The sequence below is a fragment of the Cibotium barometz genome, chromosome 9 (genome assembly GCF_041138505.1).
Source record: "Cibotium barometz isolate CiBa-2024 chromosome 9, ASM4113850v1, whole genome shotgun sequence".
NCBI lineage: Eukaryota > Viridiplantae > Streptophyta > Polypodiopsida > Cyatheales > Cibotiaceae > Cibotium > Cibotium barometz.
This window is the reverse complement of record NC_141054.1, coordinates 57,111,367-57,135,768: the sequence shown is the minus strand read 5'-3', so window position 1 is coordinate 57,135,768 and position 24,402 is coordinate 57,111,367. Positions and strand designations below refer to the sequence as shown.

Genomic DNA, 24,402 nt, shown 5'->3' with positions numbered 1-24,402 from the left:
GTGTGTGTGTGTGTGTGTAATGTCTAGAATTTCGATTAAGAAAAAGGCAACATACCTAATGTACCCTATCCCAATCAATACTTTCTGTGCTTGTACCAGACATATTAATGCACTTGTATTGTACGTGTACTATTGGTATGCTGATTATTGAGTTTTTTCCCCATCCAGATAAAGGATTTGAAAGAGAAAACAGTGGTTTTGGAGAAAAAAACAAAGAGCCAAGAGGATTGTGTAGGGCTTTATGGATTTATGATATGCTAAACAAAAAATAAAGCGAAACTATTTTTTAATGGCCATATGCTCACTAACTGTGCCTGTTTGAAGGCCAGCCTCAGCTTGATGTGATCCAAAAAGTAGATGATCTTGCATCAATTATGCAGGCAAGTATATGTTGTCTTTCTAGGGCACATCACAATTCAGCACAAGCTACTAGGTTTTAGGTGTTGGAGTTTGGACTCGTCCCCTTAAAGGCACTGTGGTGTGGTAGCCACTCGGGCAAGGGCATGCCGACACCACCAACTTGTTTAAAAGCTATATATTCAAGCCAAAAGTCGGTTTTCTTTCAGGAAGCACTCAAAAGATTGCAAGAAGAGGATAAAGGAAAAAGTAAAATGATTTGCAGCTCAAAAGATGACAAAAGGGTCTCCTTCAATCTTTCAAAGGTAAGAACTAGGCAATTGTGATTTTCTTACAAAATACCATGAAGTTTTTTTGACTTCCTTCTGGAAGTTTCTGTCTAATTACATCACACACACATAGAGAAGGTCTTTTAAATGCACACAATCAATGCTCACATGCATAAGAGAACGGGGAAGACTTTACAAGAGATGGCTGAATCTAGAACATACACTCTGGTAAAGGAGTGTTGCTTGCTGGAGTAGGAGGAGGAGGAGGAGGAGAGGCATAAGGCACTCAGATACCATCCTAAGTGCACTTACATTAGTAGGTATGTTTAAGATGGACACTAAAGTCCCTAGTATGTTTTTTGAAGGTCAACACGACAGATCTTATCTTACAAGGACCCACATAGTTTCAGAGAAATGATGGCTCTGAGTTAGACTTCTAGTGGAACTGGTGTCTTCTTCCTGATCGATGATGATGTTTTCTTGTATTTTTGCATTGCTTTTTTATTTGAGCAAGTGTTTTGTATCTCTCAAGCACTTCAGAAGAACAAAAATTCCTTTCTTGATCTTTCCACATGATTTTTGGAAGCCTTCAATTTCGAAAAGTTCTGAAATTGAGCAACAGAGGTTGGAGATCTTAAGATTGACAGCTAATGAAGATAAAATGAGGTAAGTTCAAATTTATGAAAACCAACCATTCTTGTTATGTATCAAATCTATATATGTGTGGCTATCGCAATATGTGTTACACGCTTTCATTGTCGGAGATCCCAGGAAAAAGTATGTATTGTTGAGATTTTTATTTTTCAGAACAGAGAATGAGAGGCTTAAAAAAGAGTTGGAGCTAGCTCTTTCTATAAAGCAGAGTGAAAGTTCTGCTTTAGAACAAGTGGAGCGTTACAAGGAGGCAAGTTCTTTTGCAAGGGTGATTTTTTTGTAATTTAAAGGTTAGCAGATTTCGGTATTGTGTATGTGTGTGTGTGAGTGACATATATGTGTTTATCTATCCATATGTATGTATGAACGCTTGCACACACACACACACACACACACACACACACACACACACGTATGAATGCACGCATGTGCATACACGCACACATCTTGCTGATATTGCTGTTGCTCTTAAAAAATGGGTTTTTTATAGGCCTTTATTTTGTTTTGACAGTCAAGATTTGGTTCCTTTCAGGTCATTGCGCGAGTTACAGCTGACAACATGGTTTTCCTCATGAAGGTGTTATGAATTGTATGCAAGAAAACACCTGTCTTATGTATATTAATTATCATAAATTTGTTTAAAAGAAGCTACTTAAGCTGCAAAGTGGCAATATAGCCTGATATTAAGCATGCAAAGCTTGTTTTCCAGATATGTAAAGTGTTTCTTTCTTTGGGTTGCTTTGGCATGCCACTTTCATGACAAAAAAAGCTCTGAAGTAAGAGGCTTATGTCAGTCTGAGAGGTAATTTTAACAGAAACTAAAACTCTTTTTCCAGTTGAAACAAAGTGAGCAAGCTCTACGCATTGCCCAAGAGCAGGAGTGCAACTTGACAAAGCAGGTAAAACAGGTTTTGGGTGCTTAACTGGGCTGCCAAAAAAAGGACTTTGTTTGATGATTGGAATTGAGAACTACCCTATAAATAATAACACCCTGTTCAATCTGCTGATTCCATGCTCATGAAGCTTGTTTTAGCGTGTAAAGTAACCTGCACACCTTGCTTTCGCATGCTTTGGTTGGCTTACCTTTGTGATCGATTGAATGGCTTTCAGTACAGCTGGAGATTAGTAGAGTAAAGTTTCTTGAAGAAGTCTCAGCTGAAATTGAAGACACAGTAATGGCCAGCTTAAGCAAGGTAAAGGTTGATCAAGTGAGGGTGAAATGGAAACACGTCATGGAATTGTAGGGTTAATCCATTATTAACTTGTTTACTGGTAATGACATCATGTGCTATACTAAGAACCACCTCGCTGATCATAGCAATGCTTTGGTTTTCTGTTCAGAACTCTGATCTTCGAGTTTGTTGCAGGCTGAAGCTTGTGAAAAGGAGCTACAACTCTTGCAAAAAGATCATGAAAAGAAATCAAGAGAATGGCAAGAAAAGTTGCAAGAAGCAAGAGAGAGCCTGCATCAAAGCACCGCAGAAAAACAGAGGTGAGTAACAGTTTCTTAAACACATCCTTTATTTTTCTAAAACAATGTAAGGCTTATAGAACAGTGTTAGCTACTGAATCAACTTGATAATCCACTCTTCAGGCTTCTATCAGGAATGAAACCGGCCTTCAATACCACTGATGGGCGGTAAACAATAACTTCACCACACACAAGCACTTTAAACAACTGAAACTTGAAGAGAGAACGGGATGAAGCTAGAGCACTCCTACACAAGACACTGCATTGGCCCCAAAACCACTGGCGCCCCTTGCGGTGTTTCTTTCTATTCTAGAAGTTGATGTGCCATTACAACTCCAGCCCGAACCTCCACAGCAAATAGCCAGAATGCTCCCGCACACACACACCCAAGATCCAAGAGTGATAGGTTCTTTAGCCTTCACTCAATGAATCCACGTGATGTGTTTTGCCCAAAGCCCCCCCCAAGCCTTGCTTATATAGGTTTTGGCAGCCCCCTTGCTTTAAAGCAAGTTTTGCTCTCAAAAAGCACTTTTAAAAGTAACTTGGTAACTTTATTGACTTTTTATGCAAAGAGTCATCCTCCTAAAAATCTCTCAAAACCACTTTGAATTTGAAGATGTTGTAAGAGATAATGTTGCTCCTCTCAACGAGCTCTTTGCGATTACGTGAACAGATCTTCATTTTGACAATCTTGAAAATTAGGGTTAGGGTTTCCGTTGAGGCAAAACATGCACTATGGTGACATACCTCCCTCTTGAAAAAATGCAATCATCCTTGATTGCGTTCCATACTGCAACCAGAACGTTCAAGTTCTACCAACTTGAAACAGAGCACCACAAAGAAAGAAAAACACAAAGGAAGTGTCATAAAAAACCAAGCATCCACTCCATGCAATATACATGTCTCCAAGTGATGTTCCAATTGCTCCAAAATATGGCCATCCCACAGGATCCATGATTAGCAATATCATCACAAACATACACATGCAAGATGCTCCTATGTACAAATAATTCCATACACAAATATAAGTACATCCAAGACCATATGGTAAAGATCAACATCGCAATCTTTTTCCAACCATAACCAAGTCAAAAGATACCATAAACCATGTGACTAGTATACATATCATAGAAGTCCCACAAGCAGATGTATTGTTAGCCCTCAGTACCTTGGGTGAACCATAAAGAGATCACCAAGTGACTCCTAGATTCCATCTGAGTGCGTCTGTTACAAGGAAACAGAGGAACCTCCCTCTTGAGCATTAGGTAATGCTCCGGACCCACACTTTGCTGTAGAACCCCCCTCTTGAATTTGTTAAGTCACCCTTCTCCATCCACTTCAAATCCATAGGTGAATAGTTCTTGAACTTCACTAGATAATGATGTAAAACCTTACTTCGTACTTTTACAGAACCCAATCACGTATGGCAAACACCACTGCTTGACCATGTTGGTGTACTATCCACTTAGCGTTCTTACGAATCTTTGCAATAAAAGCTCAGTCCCCCACTGAAGATGATACTTGCTAAACCTTTGGAGCCTCCTTGAAGTTTCCTTCTCATTCACGTGCATCAAAGTTCCTTTTGGCCTTGATCAACCCATAAAGTTCCCCTCTAGAAACGCTGTTAAGCACACTTGTTTGGCACCTCTTATTGTCCCTCCAATCTTGCTTTTTGGCTAGTGATTTGCCCCTCCAAGAGGCCCTAATCTTCCCCTCCAACAAGCCGCCAAAAGCACTTCTCATCAAGCCCTAAGAAAAAAGCGACTTTTCCAACCAAGAGAGCACAAAAAGCAGCTTTTGCAGACTTTTTTTCTTTTTAAAACCAAGCCAAAATCAGCCCATGCTTTCCCAAACATTGGTCCACCCTTGGACACCCTTGTCCATCGAGTCAAACACTGGTCAACCCTTGGTCAAAGCACGATCAAATGTAGTCAAACTTGGTCAAACATGCTTGCCTTTGCATGTTCTCATGCCCCAAGTTGTTCCAAACGACATGCACACCATTACCCTAACGTAGTTGACCTTTCCATACACTTCGATCCACTTTTTGACTTTGTCGAACTTAACTTTTTGGTCAAAACAACCCTCCTTTTGACTTTTACCCACTCGAATGCTCATGGTTGATCTACACATGCCAACATAGGCCTTCACTGTGCATCGTCATGTGTCTTTGGTCCATGTGAATTCTCTCCGGTTTTTTCCAAGAGAAACCGATTCTCTTCTTTGGCTTCTTTCTTGTCTCTTTCCATCATGCTTGCGTGCAGACAACCACGAGCTTGCCCCCTTGAGAAAGTTGACGTGATCCCGGCAATGGAACCATGAAACCGGCCTTCAATAAAACTGACGGGCGGTAGACAAAAACTTCACCACACACAAGGGCTTAAAGACACAAGAGAAGTAGTGGCTCCAAACCACTCTACCCCCCCGACAAGTATTTCTTTACTCTTCACGAAGTTGGTTACAACTTCACTAGTCTCGCTCCAAGTGTCCTTGGCTAGGAGCACTCCTGCACACGCACTAGCGCCCAAGGCCCGCGAGTGAAGGCTTCTTTGGCCGACCCACACTGTGTTTATGACTAGATCCCTCCCCCATGCCTCACTCATATAGAGCCGGCTTAGGCTTGCTTTAATACAAGGTTTGCTTTGAAAAAGCAACCGAAAAGCAGCTTTATCCTCCTAAAAATCTCTCAAACCACTTTGAATTTGAAGATATTGTAAGAGATAAAGTTGCTCCTCTCAACGAGTTCTTCCCGATGATGCAAACATATCTTCATTCTGACAATCTTGAAAATTAGGGTTAGAGTTGGGGTTTCCGTGGAGGCAAAACATGCACTGTGGTGACATACCCCTCTCTTGAAAGAATGCAATCGTCCTCAATTGCGCTCCATAGTGCAACCGGAACGTCCAAGTTTTACCAACCTGAAATAGAACACCACAAAGAAAGATGAACACAAAACAAGTGTCATAAAAAACCAAGTATCCATTCCATGCAATAGATGGCCATCCCGCAGGACCCATGATTAGGAGTATCATCACAAACATATACATGCAAGATGCTCCGTATGTACAAATATTTCCATACAAATATGAGTACATCCAAGACCATATGGTAAAAACAACGTCCTAACCTTTTTCCAACCATACCCAAGTCAAAAGATGCCATAAATCATGTGACTAGTACACATATCATAGAAGTGCCGCAAGCAAATGTTTGATGTATTGTCAATCCCCTCAGTACCTCGGGTGAACCATAAAGAGATCACCAAGCGACTCCTAGATCTCATATGAGTGCGTCTATGACAAAGGAGTAGAGGAACCCACCTCTTGAGCATTAGGTAATGCTCCAAACCCACACTCTGCTGTTGAACCTGTGTGAGCACTTTCCATGGTAGGCTCCAAACCAAAAGCATCAAGATAAAGTTGCAAAACCATAGGTAAATCTGCTAAGTCACCCTCCTCCATCCACTTCGAATCCATAGGTGAATAGTTCTTGAACTTCACCAAATATCGACGTGAAGCTTTACCTCGTACTTTTCTTTTAAAAGCTCTATAGAACCCAATCACTTGTGTCAAACACCACTGCTTGACCATGTTCGTGTACTGTGCACTTAGCTTTCTCACGAGTCTTTGCAATAAAAGCTCAAACCCCCACTGAAGATGATACATGCCAACCTTTGAAGCCTCCCTGAAGTTGCCTTCTCACATGGCTTCTCCACTGCATCAAAGTCCCTTTTGGCCTTGACAGCCCATAAAGTTCCCCTTTGGAAATGCTGGTAAGCACACTTGTTTGGCACCTCTTGTTTTCCCTCCAATCATGCATTTTGGCTAGTGATTTTCTCCTCCAAGAGGTCCTGTTCTTCCCCTCGAACAAGGTGCCAAAAGCACTTCTCATCAAGCCCCGAGAAAAAGTGACTTTTCCAACCAAGAAAGCACAAAAAGCAGCTTTTGCAAACTTTGGTTTTTCAAAACCAAACCAAAATCAGCCATGCTTTCCCACAACAATGGTCCACACCCTTGGACACCCGTCCATCGAGTCAAATGCTTGGTCAAACTTGGTCAAACATGCTTGCCTTGGCATGTTCTCATGCCCTAAGTTGTTCCAAACCACATGCACACCATTACCGTGACATAGTCGACCTCCCATACACTTTGATCCGCTTTTTGACTCAGTCAAACTCAGCTTTTTGGTCAAAACAGCCTTGCTTTTTGACTTTTACCCACTCAAATGCTCATGGCTGATGTAACATGTGGAAGCTTCGGGGTAGATCGGTAACTTCAATGCTCAGAAATCAGCAATTGTTCACGACGAGAATAACGCACAAAACTGAAAATAGATGTGGAGAAAAGAGAGAGAGAAATGAAATGATATATTAACGTCTCTAAGAGGCCATAATGGCCTATGAGACCAAAACTGAGAGTACATTTGAAGTTGGTGTCTCATCAAAGAGAACAACTAAATGAGACTAAAAAGTACAATAAACTGATTGTCCTACAATTATAAGAACAAAACTGTAAGACTCCAAGATGATACTGGGTAGAAAATATTGGAAAATACTGAAAAATGTATATCAGGTAGATCCATGTATGCTGATCAATTGAAGTGTTGCCCTCTCCTTAGAGCAAGTATCTCCACCATGGGGTTGTCTAGAATGGAGAGGTCGTAGAAGCGAGGGAGGGAGAAGAGGACACGGTATTGGGTCTCGAATACCCTCTGTAGGGCCCTCACCATGAATGGTGTATTTTCTTTTATTAGAATGATGCAAACTCAGAAAATAAAAGACTGAACGTGGACCTTCTTGACTGAGGTAAAACCTCTATCCCTTGACCTTCAGCTTTCACCCTTGCGTTAGCTTCTCCTTGGCTTGTTTGGGCCCCTTGAGTAGCTTCAGCACCTTGTGAAGATTTAGATGACTAAAACGCTGAGAAGAGCTGGGTATTTATACCCTCTTTCACCTTAAGTCGGCCCGCTTAACATAGGCGGCCAGTAGTTTTTTTCCCACGACTAGGTCCAATAGCTTTTAATGCTAATAAACTCAAGTGTTTTCACACCTACCCGTCTTGTCCATCTTGCGCATTTATGCTAGGCTGCTGGGCAGCTGTCACATGCACTCTGCACTGTAGTGCATGGTGACAAACTGGCTCAACATCATTAGGGCAACATTGTATCAGTATTAGTACCTTTGAGGATGATATTTGTCGTACGCTGTGACCCCATTGTAATCGTCAGGCACAAGCTACGTACGTCATTCTCAGCCATAGAGCAAGTCAGTCAGTTAGTCCAAGTCCCTTAACCCACTTGAAGAGACGCATTCATGCATGTAGAGTCAATAGAAACCTTAGGGTTTGCATTAGAAAGCATTCTGCATATTGCACATCATTCATTCATTGCATCTAGACCATTGCAAAACCCTCAGATATCGTCTAATATTTATCAAAATATTTACCAGGAATTTTCTGGTATTTTTCCCATAATTTTCAGCATTTTATAGATCATTTAGGTTTTTTATGTGGACATGAGCAGTCGGCCAGCCTTGTAGCCAACCGACTAGCTCATCTGGCCCATATAAATAGCTAAGCATGGTATTCATTCATTCATTCATCATATTCAGCAGTAGAGCATTCAAGCGCTTGGCATCTTCAGCACAAGGAGCATAAGCGATTGCAGTTTCCAGCCATCATACCTCAGCGTTTTCCTCCTACAGCACTAGGCGCCTCAACGCATGAGCATTCAGCCCCCTGCATCAGCAAAACACATCAGTTTCAACATTCAGCCACCAGCAGTTCACCTTGCGTTTTCTGCATCCATACAGTTTTCAGCATTCATCTACTCATCGTTTTGCTTCAGCCACTTGGTGAAGGTAAAACGTAGCATTCATATTCATTTACAGCATTCATACACAGTCTAGAACAGTCCCCAACAGCCCCTCTCTCAACCTCAGCTTTGCATCCCTCCCTCATTCCATTGGGAAGAGTGCATAGGCTCGAGATTGGACATCATTGGTGCTTCTATAGTCGTGTACAGTGCAGCCCAACTCTCGGTCTTCAGAGGTCTTGCGTTTGGCTTATCGTCAATCACACCGCCAATCTCTTCAAAGATAATAAAGCAAATACTATCTCGGTAACGGGATAGAGGGCCCTTCAGTGGGTAATTCGGGACCCTATACAGTGTACAGTTCTCATCTCTCTCTCTCTCAAATCTCTTAAAAGTTTGAAGTCTTAAAGTGGATTGCTAAACTCGCGAAACTCAGGATACAGAAGACGGTGTGAGCATTTGTGTGACAGGATCCTCCAATACGAATACTTTCGTTGCATGTTACATTGGTATCAGATTCAGCTTGTCCACACACACCGTATCCTAGCGTGAGGGCATCCTTGGATGGTCAGATTGCGTTCCGGCACGACCACTGACTTCAGCATCATGTCTACAGAGGAGAGTACCCATCAGCCGGCGGAAGACATCTCCCTTGAAGGAGACCTTGCTCTTCCGACTATAGCAGACACCATAGCTCTTCTTAGAGCTTAGAACATGGAGCGTCTCCAACTCTTGGAGGCACAGCAGCACGTCCTCCTTCGCCTCCAGTAGCCCCCGACTACATCTCCCTCTTCTTTCAGATGGAACAACAAAGAAGAGAAGATGAGGCTAGACAAAGAGAAGAAAAAGTAGAAGCAGAAGCAAGAAAAAAACAAGAAAAAGCAAAAAGATGGGACTATGAGGAAGCCCAATAGAGGATCGATGAAGACCGGCGTCAGGCTGAACTCGCCGCTCGGGAGCACCAACAAAAGCTCGATTGAGAATGTATGTTACTCGAGCACCAAAGGGAAAAGGAGGCCATTCATCTTAGATACCAGCACCTCTTCAGCTTTCCCCCGCCTCAGGCACCACCAACTAGAGATCCGCAGCATCAACTACCGTCATTGGGAGTCAACCAAATCTCAGTAAGTATGATGGTAAGTGTGATCATTTAGCTGTTAATCAGTTCATTCATCAATTTACTGCTCATTTTCCATTACCTAGGATCACAGATCCTCAGGATAGAGTCCATGTAGCGGCTCCCCATCTCAGTGGTGAGGCAGTCACTTGGTGGCAGCATTGGTCTAATCTTCATACAGACCAGACCACAAGTATCACAGCTTTTAGCTGGGATACATTTGTCCATGACTTGAAGACCAGATTCCTCCCGCCCCAGTACATGACCGGTCTAGTAGATGAGTTCTATGGACTCAGACAGAACGGATCCCCAATGCTTCAGTTTTCTGGCAAGGTTATTACTTTAGCACAGCAGTTCGGGCTATCTGCGTAGGCTAAGATGGAGCAGTTCATTCGTGGATTGGATCCCAACATTTGGTTCACATTTCGTAACTTTGAACCCAGTACATATGACCGGGCTTTGACTCTCGCTCAGAATGAAGAAATGAAGATGAATGGAGGCAAGCCCAAGCAGTCATCCCAGTCCAGTATCAAACCCCAGCAGTAGCAATTTGCTGCACAGCCAAGGAAAGGTAATGCATCTTCTAAAGATGCTAAGAAGGACGGCAGTAATAGCTCCAGTTCAAGGAGTAAGAAAGATAAAGAATCTAAGCCTAAGAAAACCCGCGATGAAACAACTAAAGCAGGCATTACTGGAGGTTATCTTCCTCTAGAGAAGCAAAAGAAACACCACTTAGAAAACAGATGTTTTTTCTGTCACATCATAGGGCACGGTAAGGTGGATTGCCACAAATGGTCGGCGGAACAAGCCGCCAAAGCCCCTTCTGTCACAGTTGCCACAGCATCTCCAGCTCCTCCAGCCCCGCCTACTACCACCAATGTGGTTCAACTTTTACCTTCTATGCATTCTATGCCATCCGTGGTATTTGATGCTAAGCAAGAGGGTGAGAGTGATACTGCACAAAAAAACCTCATCTGAGCTTGTAGCTCTGCCAAGGTCCAACAGTTTGTAGTCCTTTTCGATATGGGCAGTTCTGAGGATGCCATCTCTCCCCAGTTGGCTAACAAAATGAGCTGCACATTAGTCCCATATCATCTAGATGTGGATGGGTTTACACCTGGTCTCTACACCCACATTTCTCAGAGGGCACAACAATTTGTCTTTGAAGCTTAGAAGGCCTCATTCCAATGAGATTTCATTGTCTCGCCTGTGTTGGGGTGTGACATGATCTTAGGAATTCAGTGGTTTCGTCAGTATGAGCCTATTCTCGATTGGGGGCAGGATACTTTTACTATCTATAAAGGTTTTCCTGAGCCTGTCATGATTCGTGGGGATAGAAGCATTCTTGGTATCCCATTGATTTGTCATCTCCAGGCCAAACGAGCTTTCCGCAAGGGAGCGGAAGGAGCATTGATTTATGCTCAAACAGCTTCTATCTCATCGATGACCGCTATCTCATCTTCTTCAATCCCTCAGTTGGCAGATCTCCTTTCTCATTCAGACATTTTTAAGGATGATCTTCCACCCAGTATCCCACCCTCTCGTCCTGTGGATCATCATATCGATTTGGTCCCTAGGGCAGAACCTCCTAGCAAGTTTCCCTCTTGTCTTTCCAAGACGTTCAAGGGCAAGCTAGAACAGCAGTCAGTTCTTAAACATTTGAAACCTGTTCCTTATGGATGCATTTTCACAGTCATCTTAGACCACCAAGCACTTAAGTGGCTCCTGACGATGCCAAGTGCCTAGTGGAGTGATCAGCACACTAGACATGGTCAGCTCTTCCACCAGGTTGGAGAAATGATCCAGTACATTCCTGGTCAGCATAACCCAGTAGCAAATGTTCTTAGTAGAAAGACTAGCATCCAGACCATTCAGGAGTCTACCATTCTCAACATCTCTGGAAAAGACTTAAATAGCATAGAAGATCAGTATGTCGATGCCAAAGAGTTTGGTACTCAACACAGTCTTGTTGGGGTAAAGGCATTATGCCCACCCTTGTAGTGTGTACAAGTCCATAAGTTATAGTACATAGTACACTTAGTACTTTTAATGTACTAAGTGCACTATGTGTACTTGAGCAAATATACATGTGTGATAGGGGAGTCACACACTCATGCTTTTGATGAGTTGACTTATCCCCACAACTCTCTCTCTCTCTCTCTCCCTTCTTCTCTCTGTGTATGTCTCCCACATGAAACCCTAACTCTAATCTCCCTTCAATTGGTATCAAAGCCACGGTTGTGTCCGTGTATGTGCGGGTGTGCGGAGTCATCTTCATCGCGAAGAAGAAGCTCGGCTATGGAGCCTTGAGCTTGGCACGAGCAGAGGAGCTTTCTGGTGCTCAGCAAGGAGCACGTGCGCTGCAAGTTTCCTGTGCGTGTGAGCATTGGAGACAGCGCTGGACTTTAGGCAGCGTGAGCAAAGCACAAGGCGTTGGGCAGCGACTATGTAATGGCGGCGCAAGTGTGCAGCCAACCGCTGCCGTCGACCATCAGCCGTGAGTAGCAGCCCCGCAGCGTCAACAGCCGTGAGAAGAGTCTGTGAGCGCCGTTGTGGTGCGTGTACCAGGTCACCGTAAGCTGCAACGTGGCGCTGAATAGCAGCAACGTGGTGAGGCCGGAGCGAAGGCTGGTGACCCACCAGCGTGCCGTAAGCCGAGTGCGGAGCGAAGGCTGGTGACCCACCAGCGTGCCGTAAGCCAAGGCCAGGAGGTCCCGTCGGCCACTGCACAAACTGTGCAGCCCGACCCAGCCTCTCGACTACTGCAATCCTTGCAGTCGAATAAAGTCGCCTGAGCAACTGCCGTCTGCACGTTTGCTGTCCTTCAATCCTGCTCCCGCCACGTCAACAACCAGCAGCACCAAACTCTTTAGTGCAGCCTGCAAAGCCCATCAGCAAATCTCCCCTCTTTTCTATAGCAGCATCAAATTTGACACCCCCTTTTTCTTGCAACAGATATAAAAAATTCAGAGGTATTTGCTTCAAATTTTTTTTGGGATTTGCAATTGAGCAGGTACAATCATCAATTGAGCAGGTACATGTCCAAATTGCTCAATTTTTGAGCAAAATTGGTAAAATTGGGTGACATTGGTCACATTCAGGATCAATTTGCAGGAAATTGGATGTCAAAATTTGGGGCTTTTGATGTAATTGTGCCATTGAGCATTCATACATGCTGTATGATGTGAGCAATCTCACATTTGGGGCAAAATTGCAGGAAATTGGAGTGCAAATCAAAGGGCTTTTGTGCCGATTGGGTTGATTTGCATGCAGGCACTGGCATTTGATGCTTTGGGCAATGTGTTGATGCCTGTCAAGCACTCAATGTGCTTGTAAATCAAGGGGCTTTTATGTACTGGATGTATATGTGGCCAGGGGGAAGTATTGTGAAGACTCTGGATGCCTTCATGTGCGTTAATGTACCATGTATGATCAGAAATTGATCTTGAATCAAGGGGCTTTTCAAGATTTTATGCTTGTTGAGCTTGGCAAAGCAGCAGGCAAGACTTTTATGCCTTGAACCCTCAGAAATCCACTTGCAGTCAACGGGCTTTTGCTCAATTTCTGTTCGGGACTGTTGTATGCAGTGGTGGGGACTGTAAAAGTCTGATTTTCACTCATTTGGACAGCCAGGAGAGCATTTATTGTTGCTGTACTTGCTGGTACAGATTTGGTACAACTTTGTACAAGTTTTGGCATGGCTGTACATTGATTTGAGTGAGGAAAAGGCTCATTTTCAGCTGCTGTATTTGTCGGTACAGGTTTGGTACATCATTGGTGAGCACTTAGTACTGCTGTACAGTACTTTGGAAGGGGAACAGAGCACATCTAAGGTGCTGTCCTAAATCTGCAGCAGCCAGATTTTGGTGATTTTATCACATACAGTGGGAGTAGAGTTGCATTTGTGCTTCCGCAGTGGGAGATAAACTTTGGGAGAACAACTGTGAGCACTTTGTGTGCTTTTGGTGCAGTGTTTGCACATCTTGCAGGGAGTCAGGCATTGACTGTGTAAAAGGTTGCACATTGACTATGGCAACCACACAGGTGAGAGCTCTTCATTGCTTCACATCAAGAAGCTTGAAGGCTCACATAATTATGACATTTGGCAAACCCAGTGCTATAATGTGTTGCTCCAGAAGAAGCAGCACAAGCCCATCAAAGAAAGGGGTGTAATGCCCGCTTCTCTTACTGCTGAAGAATGGGAAGATATGGATAAGCTGGCAAGATCTACTATCATGTTGTCTGTGTCAGACTCTTTACTTTTCAGCATACGTGAAGAGAAGATAGCTTGGGGAATGTGGTAAAGATTGCAGGACTTGTATGCCCAGCAAAGTGCCTCAAGCAAAGTGTATTGGTTGAAGAAACTCATAAGTCTTCAAATGAAAGAAGGGGCGTCTATGACAGCCCATCTAAATGAGTTTAATGGTATTGTCAGCCAGGTAATCAATCAAAAGTTGGCAATGGACGATCAGTTCAAAGCCACCTTTCTCTTATGCACTTTGCCAGAGAGTTGGGACACATTCAGGACAGCCACTAGCAATTCGAATGCTATGCTGTCATATGCAGATGTGGAGGGTGCTCTTCTTTAAGAGGAGATAAACAGGAAGAACAATTCTGTTGGAAAGTCCAATGCAATGAATGCACGTGGGAGATCCCAGCAAAGGGGTAAAAGCCAAGAACGGGGAAGGAGCAAGTCCCGCTCCAAAAAGGACTTGGAATGCCATTATTGTGGCAAGAAGGGACATATCAAAAAGCAGTGCTACAAATGGAAGAATGATCAAAAGGAAAAGGGCAAAGGAAAAGATAAAGACAAAGATGAAGCCAAAGATGCAAAGCCAAAGGGCAAAAGTGGAGTCAAGATTGAAGAAGTCAATGTGTCACATGCAGGTGACAGTGAGGATGAAGTCCTATTCACGTCTTCACTTGATGCCCATTCACTTCTTGCAGGAGATGGTCATGGTATGCACTCATGGATCATTGATTCAGGTGCCTCCTTTCATGTCACAGGTTGTAGAGACTTGTTTGTCAGGTATACTGCTGGCAATGAAGGAGTAGTTTATTTGGGTGATAACCATGCATGCAAGATTCTTGGCAGAGGTGATGTGAGGCTTGTGTTTTCAGATGGCTCACAACTTATGCTCCATGATGTCAGGCATGTGCCTGAGATCAAGAAGAACCTGCTTTCTACTGGACAGCTTGATGATGCTGATTATGTTACCACATTTGGTCGTGGAAAGTGGAAGATTAGTAAGGGCTCATTGGTTGTTGCCAGAGGCTCTAAGGTGGACACTCTTTACTTCATGCATACTGGTGTTTGTCACCATGCTAATGTAAATGCAACCGAGCTGCCGGAAATCTCTATGTGGCATAGCCGGTTGGGACACATGAGTGTCAAAGGAATGGAGCAATTGTCTCGTTTGGGTTACTTGCCTTCTCTAAAGTTTTCAAGTTTTCAGTTTTGTGAGCATTGTATATATGGCAGGCAACTCCAGTGCCCCCACAAGAAAGCTCTTGGACAGAAAGATGCTCAGTTAGAGCTTGTGCATACAGATGTATGTGAGATGCCTCAGCTTTCTTTGGGAGGGGCAAAATACTTTGTGTCTTTTATTGATGATGCCACACGCAAGGTGTGGGTTTATCCTCTTCGTTTGAAGAGTGATACATTCTCAGTGTTTGAGAAGTTTGTTGCTCTTGTTGAGAATCAAACTGGCAAAACACTGAAGGCTTTGCGTTCCGACAATGGTGGAGAGTATATGTCCAAACAGTTTCAGGACTTTTGTGATGCTAAAGGCATCAAGAGGGAGCTCTCTACTCCTTATGATCCTCCACAAAATGGGACAGCAGAGAGGATGAACAGGACCATTCAGGAGAAGGTCCGTTCTATGTTGTCACATGCTGCGTTACCTCATGGTTTTTGGGCTGAAGCTGTTATGACAGCCGTTCATCTTATAAATAGGTCACCTAACACGAGGCTTGGTGGGAAAGTGCCAGAGGAAGTATGGACAGGGAAGCCTCCGTCCTACAAGCACTTGAGAGTGTTTGGTCGCGTTGCGTACGTGCACATACGCAGGGAAATGCGCACCAAACTTGATCCTAAGTCTCACAAATGCATATTCCTAGGATATGGTGACAGAGGTGAAATGGGGTATAGACTTTGGGATCCAGTGAATAGAAAGATTATACGCAGCAATGATGTCATTTTTGATGAAACATGCATGTAGGCAACAGGAGCCTGGTAGAGTCATCTTTGATGATGATGGACATCATGGACAACAACCAAGGGCTGTAAATCAGCCATTACAGCATCAAAACCAGCCCTTAAATGATGCTGAAAATGGTCCAAATGGACAGCCAGACATGGCAGAAGATATCCCTATGGATATCCCAGAGTTAGAGGAGATATTGGGCATGATCTTTCAGCCTTATGGCATGGAACAGGAGCCACCAATAGGTGATATACAGGCTGGACAGCAACCTGCAAATGATGGTCATTGGGTACGGAGGTCCACAAGACCCTCCAGAGCCCCTGACAGGTTTGTTCTAGGGGTTGACTACTTGATGCTCACTGACTGTGGGGAGCCCTCATATTATAAGGAGGCTTTACAGAGGGCAGACAAGGCTCTATGGGAGCGTGCTATGAAGTCAGAGATGGATTCTCTGCACAAAAATGAAACATGGAAGTTGGTGCATTTGCCTACAGGCAAGAAGGTTTTGCCTTGCAAGTGGGTTTATAGGCTCAAAGTTGCACCAGATGCAAAGCCAAGATACAAAGCCAGGTTAGTGGCTAAGGGCTTCAAGCAAGAATATGGTGTGGACTTTGATGAGATCTTCTCTCCAGTGGTCAAAATGACCACAGTTAGAGCTGTATTAGCTTTGGTTGCTCATGATGATCTGGACTTGATTCAGATGGATGTGAAGACTGCTTTTCTTCACGGTGATCTCCATGAGGAGATATATATGCAACAGCCAGAGGGTTATGCAGTGAATGGAAAGGAGAAGCTTGTATGCAAGCTGAAAAAGAGTCTTTATGGGCTCAAACAGGCACCAAGGGAATGGTATCATAAATTTGATACATTCATGAAATCCCAAGATTTCAGGAGAAGTGACATAGATCACTGCTTATACACCAAGAAAGCTTTGGATGGCAGTCTATTGAACGTCATCTTGTATGTTGATGATATGTTGATTGCCGGGAAATCTCGTAAAGAGATGGATGCCTTGAAGAAGAGGCTGCATCAAACCTTTGATATGAAGGATTTGGGTGATGCAAATCACATTTTGGGTATGCGGATACTTCGGGACAGAAATCAGCATGTGTTGTATTTGTCTCAGAAGGAATACGTTGGCAAAGTTTTGCAGAGGTTCAATATGGATGGGGGGAAGAAGACTAGTACTCCTTTGCCTCCGTATGTGAAACTCAGTGCTATGGACAGCCCACAGTCGGATAGTGACAGGGCTGATATGGCCAAGATTCCGTATGCTTCAGCTTGTGGCAGTCTCATGTATGCCATGGTTGCTACTAGGCCGGACATTGCATTTGCATTGGGAGTGGTTTCCAGATACATGGCCAACCCTGGCAAGAAGCATTGGGAAGCAATGAGAGGTGTCATGAGATACCTGAAGAGCACACAGGATATGTGCATATGCTTTGGCAAACAGGATGCATTAGTGCATGGTTACACGGTTTCGGATTATGCCGGTCATCCAGATAACAGGAAGTCTACTACCGGTTATGTGTTTACATTCACAGGAGGTGCTGTGTCATGGATATCCAGGATACAGAAGTGCACTGCCTTATCTACTACAGAGGCCGAGTATATTGCAGCCACAGAGGCTTGCAAGGAGGCATTATGGCTATCTCAGTTAGTGGTTGATTTGGGTTATACAGGATATTCCATTGTTGCATTGTGACAGTCAGAGTGCCATCCAGTTGGCAAAGAACCCTGTCTTTCATGCAAAGACGAAGCATGTGGATGTGAAGTATCACTTCATCAGAGAGGTGATAGAGAACAAGCAAATTCAGCTTGTTAAGATTCATATGGATGACAACCCGGCTGATCTGTTGACAAAGAGTTTGCCTCCAGAACGATTTGCTCATTGCAGACACTTGATGGCCATTGGATGAGGCCAGTTTCAGCCTTGATATGGCCTTGTATATTATCATGTACATGCTGATTTTTTCTTTTCCTTCATTTAAGGGCACCTTGCCTTTAAGTGGGAGGTTGTTGGGGTAAAGGCATTATGCCCACCCTTGTAGTGTGTACAAGCCCATAAGTTATAGTACATAGTACACTTAGTACTTTTAATGTACTAAGTGCACTATGTGTACTTGAGCAAATATACATGTGTGATAGGGGAGTCACACACTCATGCTTTTGATGAGTTGACTTATCCCCACAACTCTCTCTCTCTCTCTCTCTCCCTTCTTCTCTCTGTGTATGTCTCCCACATGAAACCCTAACTCTAATCTCCCTTCAACCACCCTTGTAGTGTGTACAAGCCCATAAGTTATAGTACATAGTACACTTAGTACTTTTAATGTACTAAGTGCACTATGTGTACTTGAGCAAATATACATGTGTGATAGGGGAGTCACACACTCATGCTTTTGATGAGTTGACTTATCCCCACAACTCTCTCTCTCTCTCTCTCTCCCTTCTTCTCTCTGTGTATGTCTCCCACATGAAACCCTAACACTAATCTCCCTTCAAGTCTAGCCCTCAATTTTGAGCCTGGCCATTATTCAGTTCACAGACAGGCAAGTAAGTTTAGACGAGAAACTCAATTTACAGCTTTATGAGTTCACATGCTAATAATTATTGATGCAAGTTCTCACTCACTTATAAGTGGCGGGACAACTTATAAGTGAGTACACATTGAGCAGGACTTATTTAATACACGTGGCGGCCAAAAGTTGGACACTGGACATGATTTGGGCCTCCTTCAAGTAGGTGCCCCCTTCTGGACCTATAAAGCACACGTGGGAGCTAAAACTGGTGGAGGAGCTCTAATCTTGAGGAAAACTCCAGTTTTTATGTGAGGCGCCTATTTTTCCGGGTGCGTGGGAGTTGGTCGACTACTTCTACAAGCTGTTTACAGCCTTCTATCGCGACAAAAACCTAACAGATGCATGGGAGGTGTTGGCCGACTCCTTCTTGCATGTTCTCCACTGCTGGCCGGCTGATTTACAGCTTGAACAGAGGCTGGACAAAGGATAAAAACAGAGAGGAAGAGTTGGTCGTGGGCATCCAGACAGTTTTCCTTCTGACCGGGGCCTTGCAGGCTTGTGTACAACTGCTGGTCGCTTTCTTCAGAGGCTACTAAGGGCTGGTCGACTTGCTCTTTGAGCCTGAAAGGAAGAAGACGATGATGTTGAGTTGTCCCGGGCTGATGTGGGAATGCTATGGGCTGTCCATAGTTGTCCTGCATGTGCTTGATGCCGGGAATGCTCACTTGTGCTGAGAATTGTCAGCAAATTCAGTTTATGTTATGTTTTCTTGTTTTCATATTGTATTGGAAGTAACAGGTGCAGCCAGTGGTGGACCCTGGGCACCCGCAAAGTTGTATTGGAAGCAGACTCCTTTTTGGTAATCTAACCATAAAGAGGGGGGGGGTGTCAGCCCATCTTCTGGCCCCTAGTGTGGTGTACGGTGCAGATTTGTCATCTTGTTTTATCTGGCATGCTTATGTGTATTTTCAGATTTCATGATTGATTAGATTTTCCGTGTTCAGTTGCCTTTCCGTTTACACCCGATGCCCTAGACTCCTTGGACCTTACCAGCAACACAGACATCAGCCCCAACTCAAGGAGATCTTGGAGAGGCAAAGAGCCACCTTCCCATGCTTGGCGGATTTGCAAAGCCTTCTATAGGCTAACCCCATGCTCGATATCCTTGATGGCCCCCTCCCCCTACCAGGGGGTTAGCTCCATAGGCTGTATGATGATGATGGTCCCACTTTGTATCATATGGCTTGGTTTTGACATTCCTAGCTCATGGCTCTAGTCTTTGTTTTCTTTTGTACCATGATGAGATTATATGGACACTTTTGTATCACTTTTGGTCTCATAGACCCACTAGGTCTTTTGAAGACGTTTAATCTAACTTTCTTTCTATCTTTCTTTCTCCATCCACCAGCCGATCCACTGCCACACCCCCTACCGGCACCATGCCCCAGGACGATTGGTATAACGAGGAATGCCGCACAACACGTGAGCGTCTCCTATGCGAGGTTGCAATTGGCCAAATCCGAGAGCGAGATGCTCAAAGGATAAAACAATACACAACCAAACGTAAGAAACGAGCACATGTTGAGGGCCAATACAAGGACTTACACCAATCTCTCAAAGGTGTGAACCGTAACGAGGGCCAGAAGAAAATCAGGGAGAAATGCCCACCCGCACCCATCACATCTCCATCCATATGGCACACATATGCACGATCCTTGTATGAAGTACCAGATCAACCCCCAATCCCATCGCCATCACATCCACCTTCTTCACACCTACCATTCTAGCCCAAACCGTCCAAAGACTCAAAAACGGTAGATCATAGGACCACGAGGGCCTCTTGGCGGAGCACCCCTCTTGGCCCATATGTTCAACCGAGCTCTTTCGGAAGGCTTCCCACCCACCTGGACAGCCCATATCATCACATCAAAGTCAGAGATCCCATGGACCTCAACAGTTATAGGACTATTGTGATTGGCCACACACTGGCCAAACTGTATGGATTAGCACTTGAGATGGAGCTCAACACACTAGCAAAGAACGAAGATCCCATGAAACCACCATAAAGGTGGGGGATAATGGGCATTTTGCCCTATATAGAGGGGTTAAGTGGGGGCGGGGGGTGGGGGGGGGGGGGACCTGACCGGTTGTTGGCCGCCTTCTGCGTGCTCTCTCTCTCTCTCTGCTCCGCTCACGTACTCTGTTGTTCCATGTTCTTTCCTGGTATCAGAGCCTCGTCGGCTCCTACACGGCTTCGAGCTTCTCATCCAAGGGGGTGTTGGAATGGATTCTTGCCCTCCACTTCTCATGCTGCCATGTGGCAGTCTATTATCCCACATAGTGGGCTGGGTGTCAACTTAACCTCTCTATATAGGGCAAAATGCCCATTGGTCCCCCCTCATCCCCCACCTTTACGGTGGTTTCATGGGATCTTTGGGTGTGTGTGTGTGTGTGTGGGGGGGGGGGGGGGTAAACCGGCTGGATGTTGGTGGCCGCCTTCTACGTACCGCGCCTCTGCTTTGCTCATGCGCTCTGTTGTTCCCCGTTCTTTCAGCTTGCTAGTGATACGCCTCCTCCCCCTCCTCTATCAATGAAAGCCGAAATCTTGTCGATGTAGAGGCCAAAGAGAGTGGGAGATAGTGGACATCCCGATGGTTTTGGAGATATCCTCTGACAATCCTCCTAGGCATCTTGCCCACCCTATGACCGACTCATATAATTCAATGATCCCCAGATCTTGTCTTATGGTACCAGTCTCTACAATAGTTTGGCTCGAGGCACAGAATCAAAGGCTTTGCGGAAATCCACAAAGCAACAGTAAACCTGTCGGTGTCATGCTCTGGCCTCTTATACGACGGCTTGGAGCATGCCTGCCCTGATGCTCTGTGCCCATGGAAAATAGATAAAGCAAGCTCATTAGTGAAGACTTGTGTGTGTCCTGCTGCTATTGTACCATTCCTGCTACAGCTTAGCAATCTCTTTCACCTGTGAGCCCTTATGTTCAGAAGTGAGAATGCTGCTGACTGTCTCTGGCAGCTCGCAAGTGTTAAGAGTGTTGGCTATACATATTACTACAAAGCTGTGCTCCTACGTGTGCTGTGTGGAGGTTGTCTTGTGCCTGCTGCGTGTCATGTGGTGCCATGAGGACTTTAAGCTGATATGCAGTAGTATACGCCTAGCTTCATTCTGAGGCAAGTGGAGCTGTTTTGCTCAGAAGGACAAAGACCCACTTGCACACAGCCCTCCTGCATGAATCCCCTGTGCATTCTCAAATACGGAGCATCTCGTATTCTTTCTGCATGCGGGCTTTATTTTCAGGACTTTGGCTTGATGTGTCTTGCCTTTCCTTGCTTTAAATCAATTCTGTAAACTGCTAACTCATGGTACACCCTGCATGACTCCTAGAATATTAACCATACCCCATAGCGAATCCATGCTAAGGATATAACATTAGGCCACAGTTATCTACTTTTCAAAAGCATTGCTTCAACTTTCTTTTTAATAGGGCTTGCTTGCTACAATTTAAATAGTGTGCTTTCAAAAGTGTAGCACAAATGTGTTTCAAACTTGTATTAGATGTGCTCACTGCTTTGGGACTTTGTAGGCTTAAAGAACTAGAAGAAGAGAGGATGCAGATTTTATCAAGACTGGAGATTGAGACCAAGGCAAAAGAGGATGCTCAGGCTGAGATTCATGCTTTGTACAATGATGTCAAAGTGCTAAATGATCAGGCAAGTTTGTAACATAAGCCTTGATTGAGTAAAAAGATGACAACTGACTGTGAGTGTGTGCTCGCGCGTGTGCATGTCTTAGTGTAAATGCTCCTCTTACTGTGATAAGGTTGCAGGGTATTTTTCTTACATGTATTTCAGATGAACTTAGCTTGACATTGTATCTAACCTTATTATTGCAGTTGTCAAAGTTGATGGCAGAGCATATGGTAGAGATGAACAATATCCAGGTTTGTTGTCGAAATTCGATGGTTTCAGAGGGCTCTATTGATAGATGTAGCATGACGTGGTGATGGATATCCTGCTTTGTGGGCTATGAGAAGCCTTATACAGCGGCCCATGAAGTCCGGAAAGCTGCACCTTGTCTGAAGCTACCACTAACAGTGGTTTCTGATGCATAGTGTGACAACATGTGAAACAAACCTAACATTTTAACTTTTCACAACAGGATAAAGTAAAAGATATGGAGTTAAAAAAACAAGAGATGGACCAGTTGCTTCTAACCTTGGATAGAACTTCGGCTCAGTTGGAAACCCAACATGCTATCAATATTGTTCTCATGAAGAAGAAGGAAGAGGTAAGTTATCAACGATGTCGGTGTTTGTGTGATTTTCTGCTGCTTAAGGTTAGTCCCTTTGGGTGTTTCCTTTGGTTTCAGAGCTCTCCTTTTAGGGCACCTCCAAAACCACCGTACCATGAATAAACAATAAGTGTTTATTTCTCTGAACCTACATGCCAAGAGTTTAGTCCCTTTAAATGTGTCCTTTGGTTTCGGAGCTCTCTTCTAAGTTAGGACACCTCCAAAACCATCGTTGTGTGTCAAAAAATAGATACTTGTTTTTCTAAACTAGCATGCCAAGGTGGTCACTCTAGACCTACTTAGATGCTATAAATCCTCCAAAATGTACTTCCAGGGTAAAGTAAAACTGAAGGGTTCAATTTGCATCTTTTGTTTGATGTATGTGCAGATGGAGTGGCTCTTTTTACAGGCCAAAGCTGAGAAAGAAAGCCTTCAAAAGCAATGTAGAAATTTGATTCAGAATTGATTCTCTCTCTCTCTCTCTCTCTCTCTCTCTCTCCTTCTTAACAGTCTCAAAAGATAGCCCCTTGTAACCTACCAACGATGAATAATTTGCGAATTTAACTTGTCATCCTTATCTATAGGGATTGAAAGAAGAGTTTCGATGGACCAATACCTTCTTGGCTCTTGGATATAGATCAATGTATTGTTTTCCATATGTTTCATTTGCACTATATCTTGCGGGGGTGTATTGGACACACACCTCCATTTCCCCTAGATGGACCAATACCTTCTTGGCTCGTGGATATAGATCTATGTATTGTTTTCCATATGTTTCATTTGCACTATATCTTGCGGGGGTGTATTGGACACCTACCTCCATGGGGTGCTTGGCATAATGTACTCAAATTTCGGTTTCATTTGCCTTGTTTGGTCTTTTGTAGACATTAATAAACATCTCTCTCTCTCTCTCTCTCTCTCTCTCTCTCTCATATATATACATAGCTACCCCCCCCCCCCCCCCCCCCAATACGGCTCAAATGATATAATATATATATGTATGTATGTATGCTCAATGTTTTTGACCTTCATGAAGTTTATCTCACTTTTGAAGGCTTCTTTCTTTGTACAGTGAAGCAATAGAACATAGCTTTTTACAAAAAAAGTATGCACATATGTAGTACACACACACACACACACACATATGTATAGATATCTATATGTGTATATATATGTAATATATGTACATATTTATTAAAGGATACATTAACCAACTAAAAAAGGAAATCTAATGAAATACAAACATATATATATATATAATATATATATATACATATACGTACATATATATATATATATATACATATATATACATACATATGTATGTATGTATGTATACATACATACATATGTATGTATGTATGTATGTATACATACATACATACATACATACATACATACATACATATATATATATATATATATATGTATGTATGTATGTATGTATGTAGAGAGAGAGAGAGAGAGAGAGAGTACATAACACCATATTGGGGAATATGAGAATTTCTCACAAGTTTGGGATACGTGGTCAAAAGTTTGGATTAACCATAACTTGAACACCACTAATCCAAAATGAGCGCTTTATAGCTCTTTAGATTCTATTTTTCAAGCGCTTTTCAACGATAGGTCATATGATAGGGTTTTGAGAAACTTACAAACATGTTATCCATGTCTCCTTTTTTAA

At 43.6% G+C, this 24,402-nt stretch overlaps 1 protein-coding gene across 2 annotated transcripts in view; it reads left to right on the top strand.

Moving 5' to 3' along the window:
• Positions 1–23,388, top strand: part of LOC147635747 (uncharacterized) — a 34,516-nt gene extending 11,128 nt beyond the window's left edge. For both annotated transcript variants that reach the window (XM_086803148.1, XM_086803150.1), the window contains 13 exons: positions 169–231; positions 330–380; positions 567–662; positions 1,213–1,292; positions 1,434–1,530; positions 1,813–1,857; positions 2,117–2,179; positions 2,396–2,473; positions 2,648–2,772; positions 22,012–22,138; positions 22,321–22,368; positions 22,587–22,715; positions 23,107–23,388. In XM_086803148.1, coding sequence (XP_086659274.1) covers positions 169–231; positions 330–380; positions 567–662; positions 1,213–1,292; positions 1,434–1,530; positions 1,813–1,857; positions 2,117–2,179; positions 2,396–2,473; positions 2,648–2,772; positions 22,012–22,138; positions 22,321–22,368; positions 22,587–22,715; positions 23,107–23,184 — 1,080 coding nt within the window. In that variant the 3' untranslated portion in view covers positions 23,185–23,388. The remainder of the gene's footprint in view (positions 1–168; positions 232–329; positions 381–566; positions 663–1,212; positions 1,293–1,433; positions 1,531–1,812; positions 1,858–2,116; positions 2,180–2,395; positions 2,474–2,647; positions 2,773–22,011; positions 22,139–22,320; positions 22,369–22,586; positions 22,716–23,106) is intronic.
• The last annotated feature ends 1,014 nt before the right edge of the window (positions 23,389–24,402 follow it).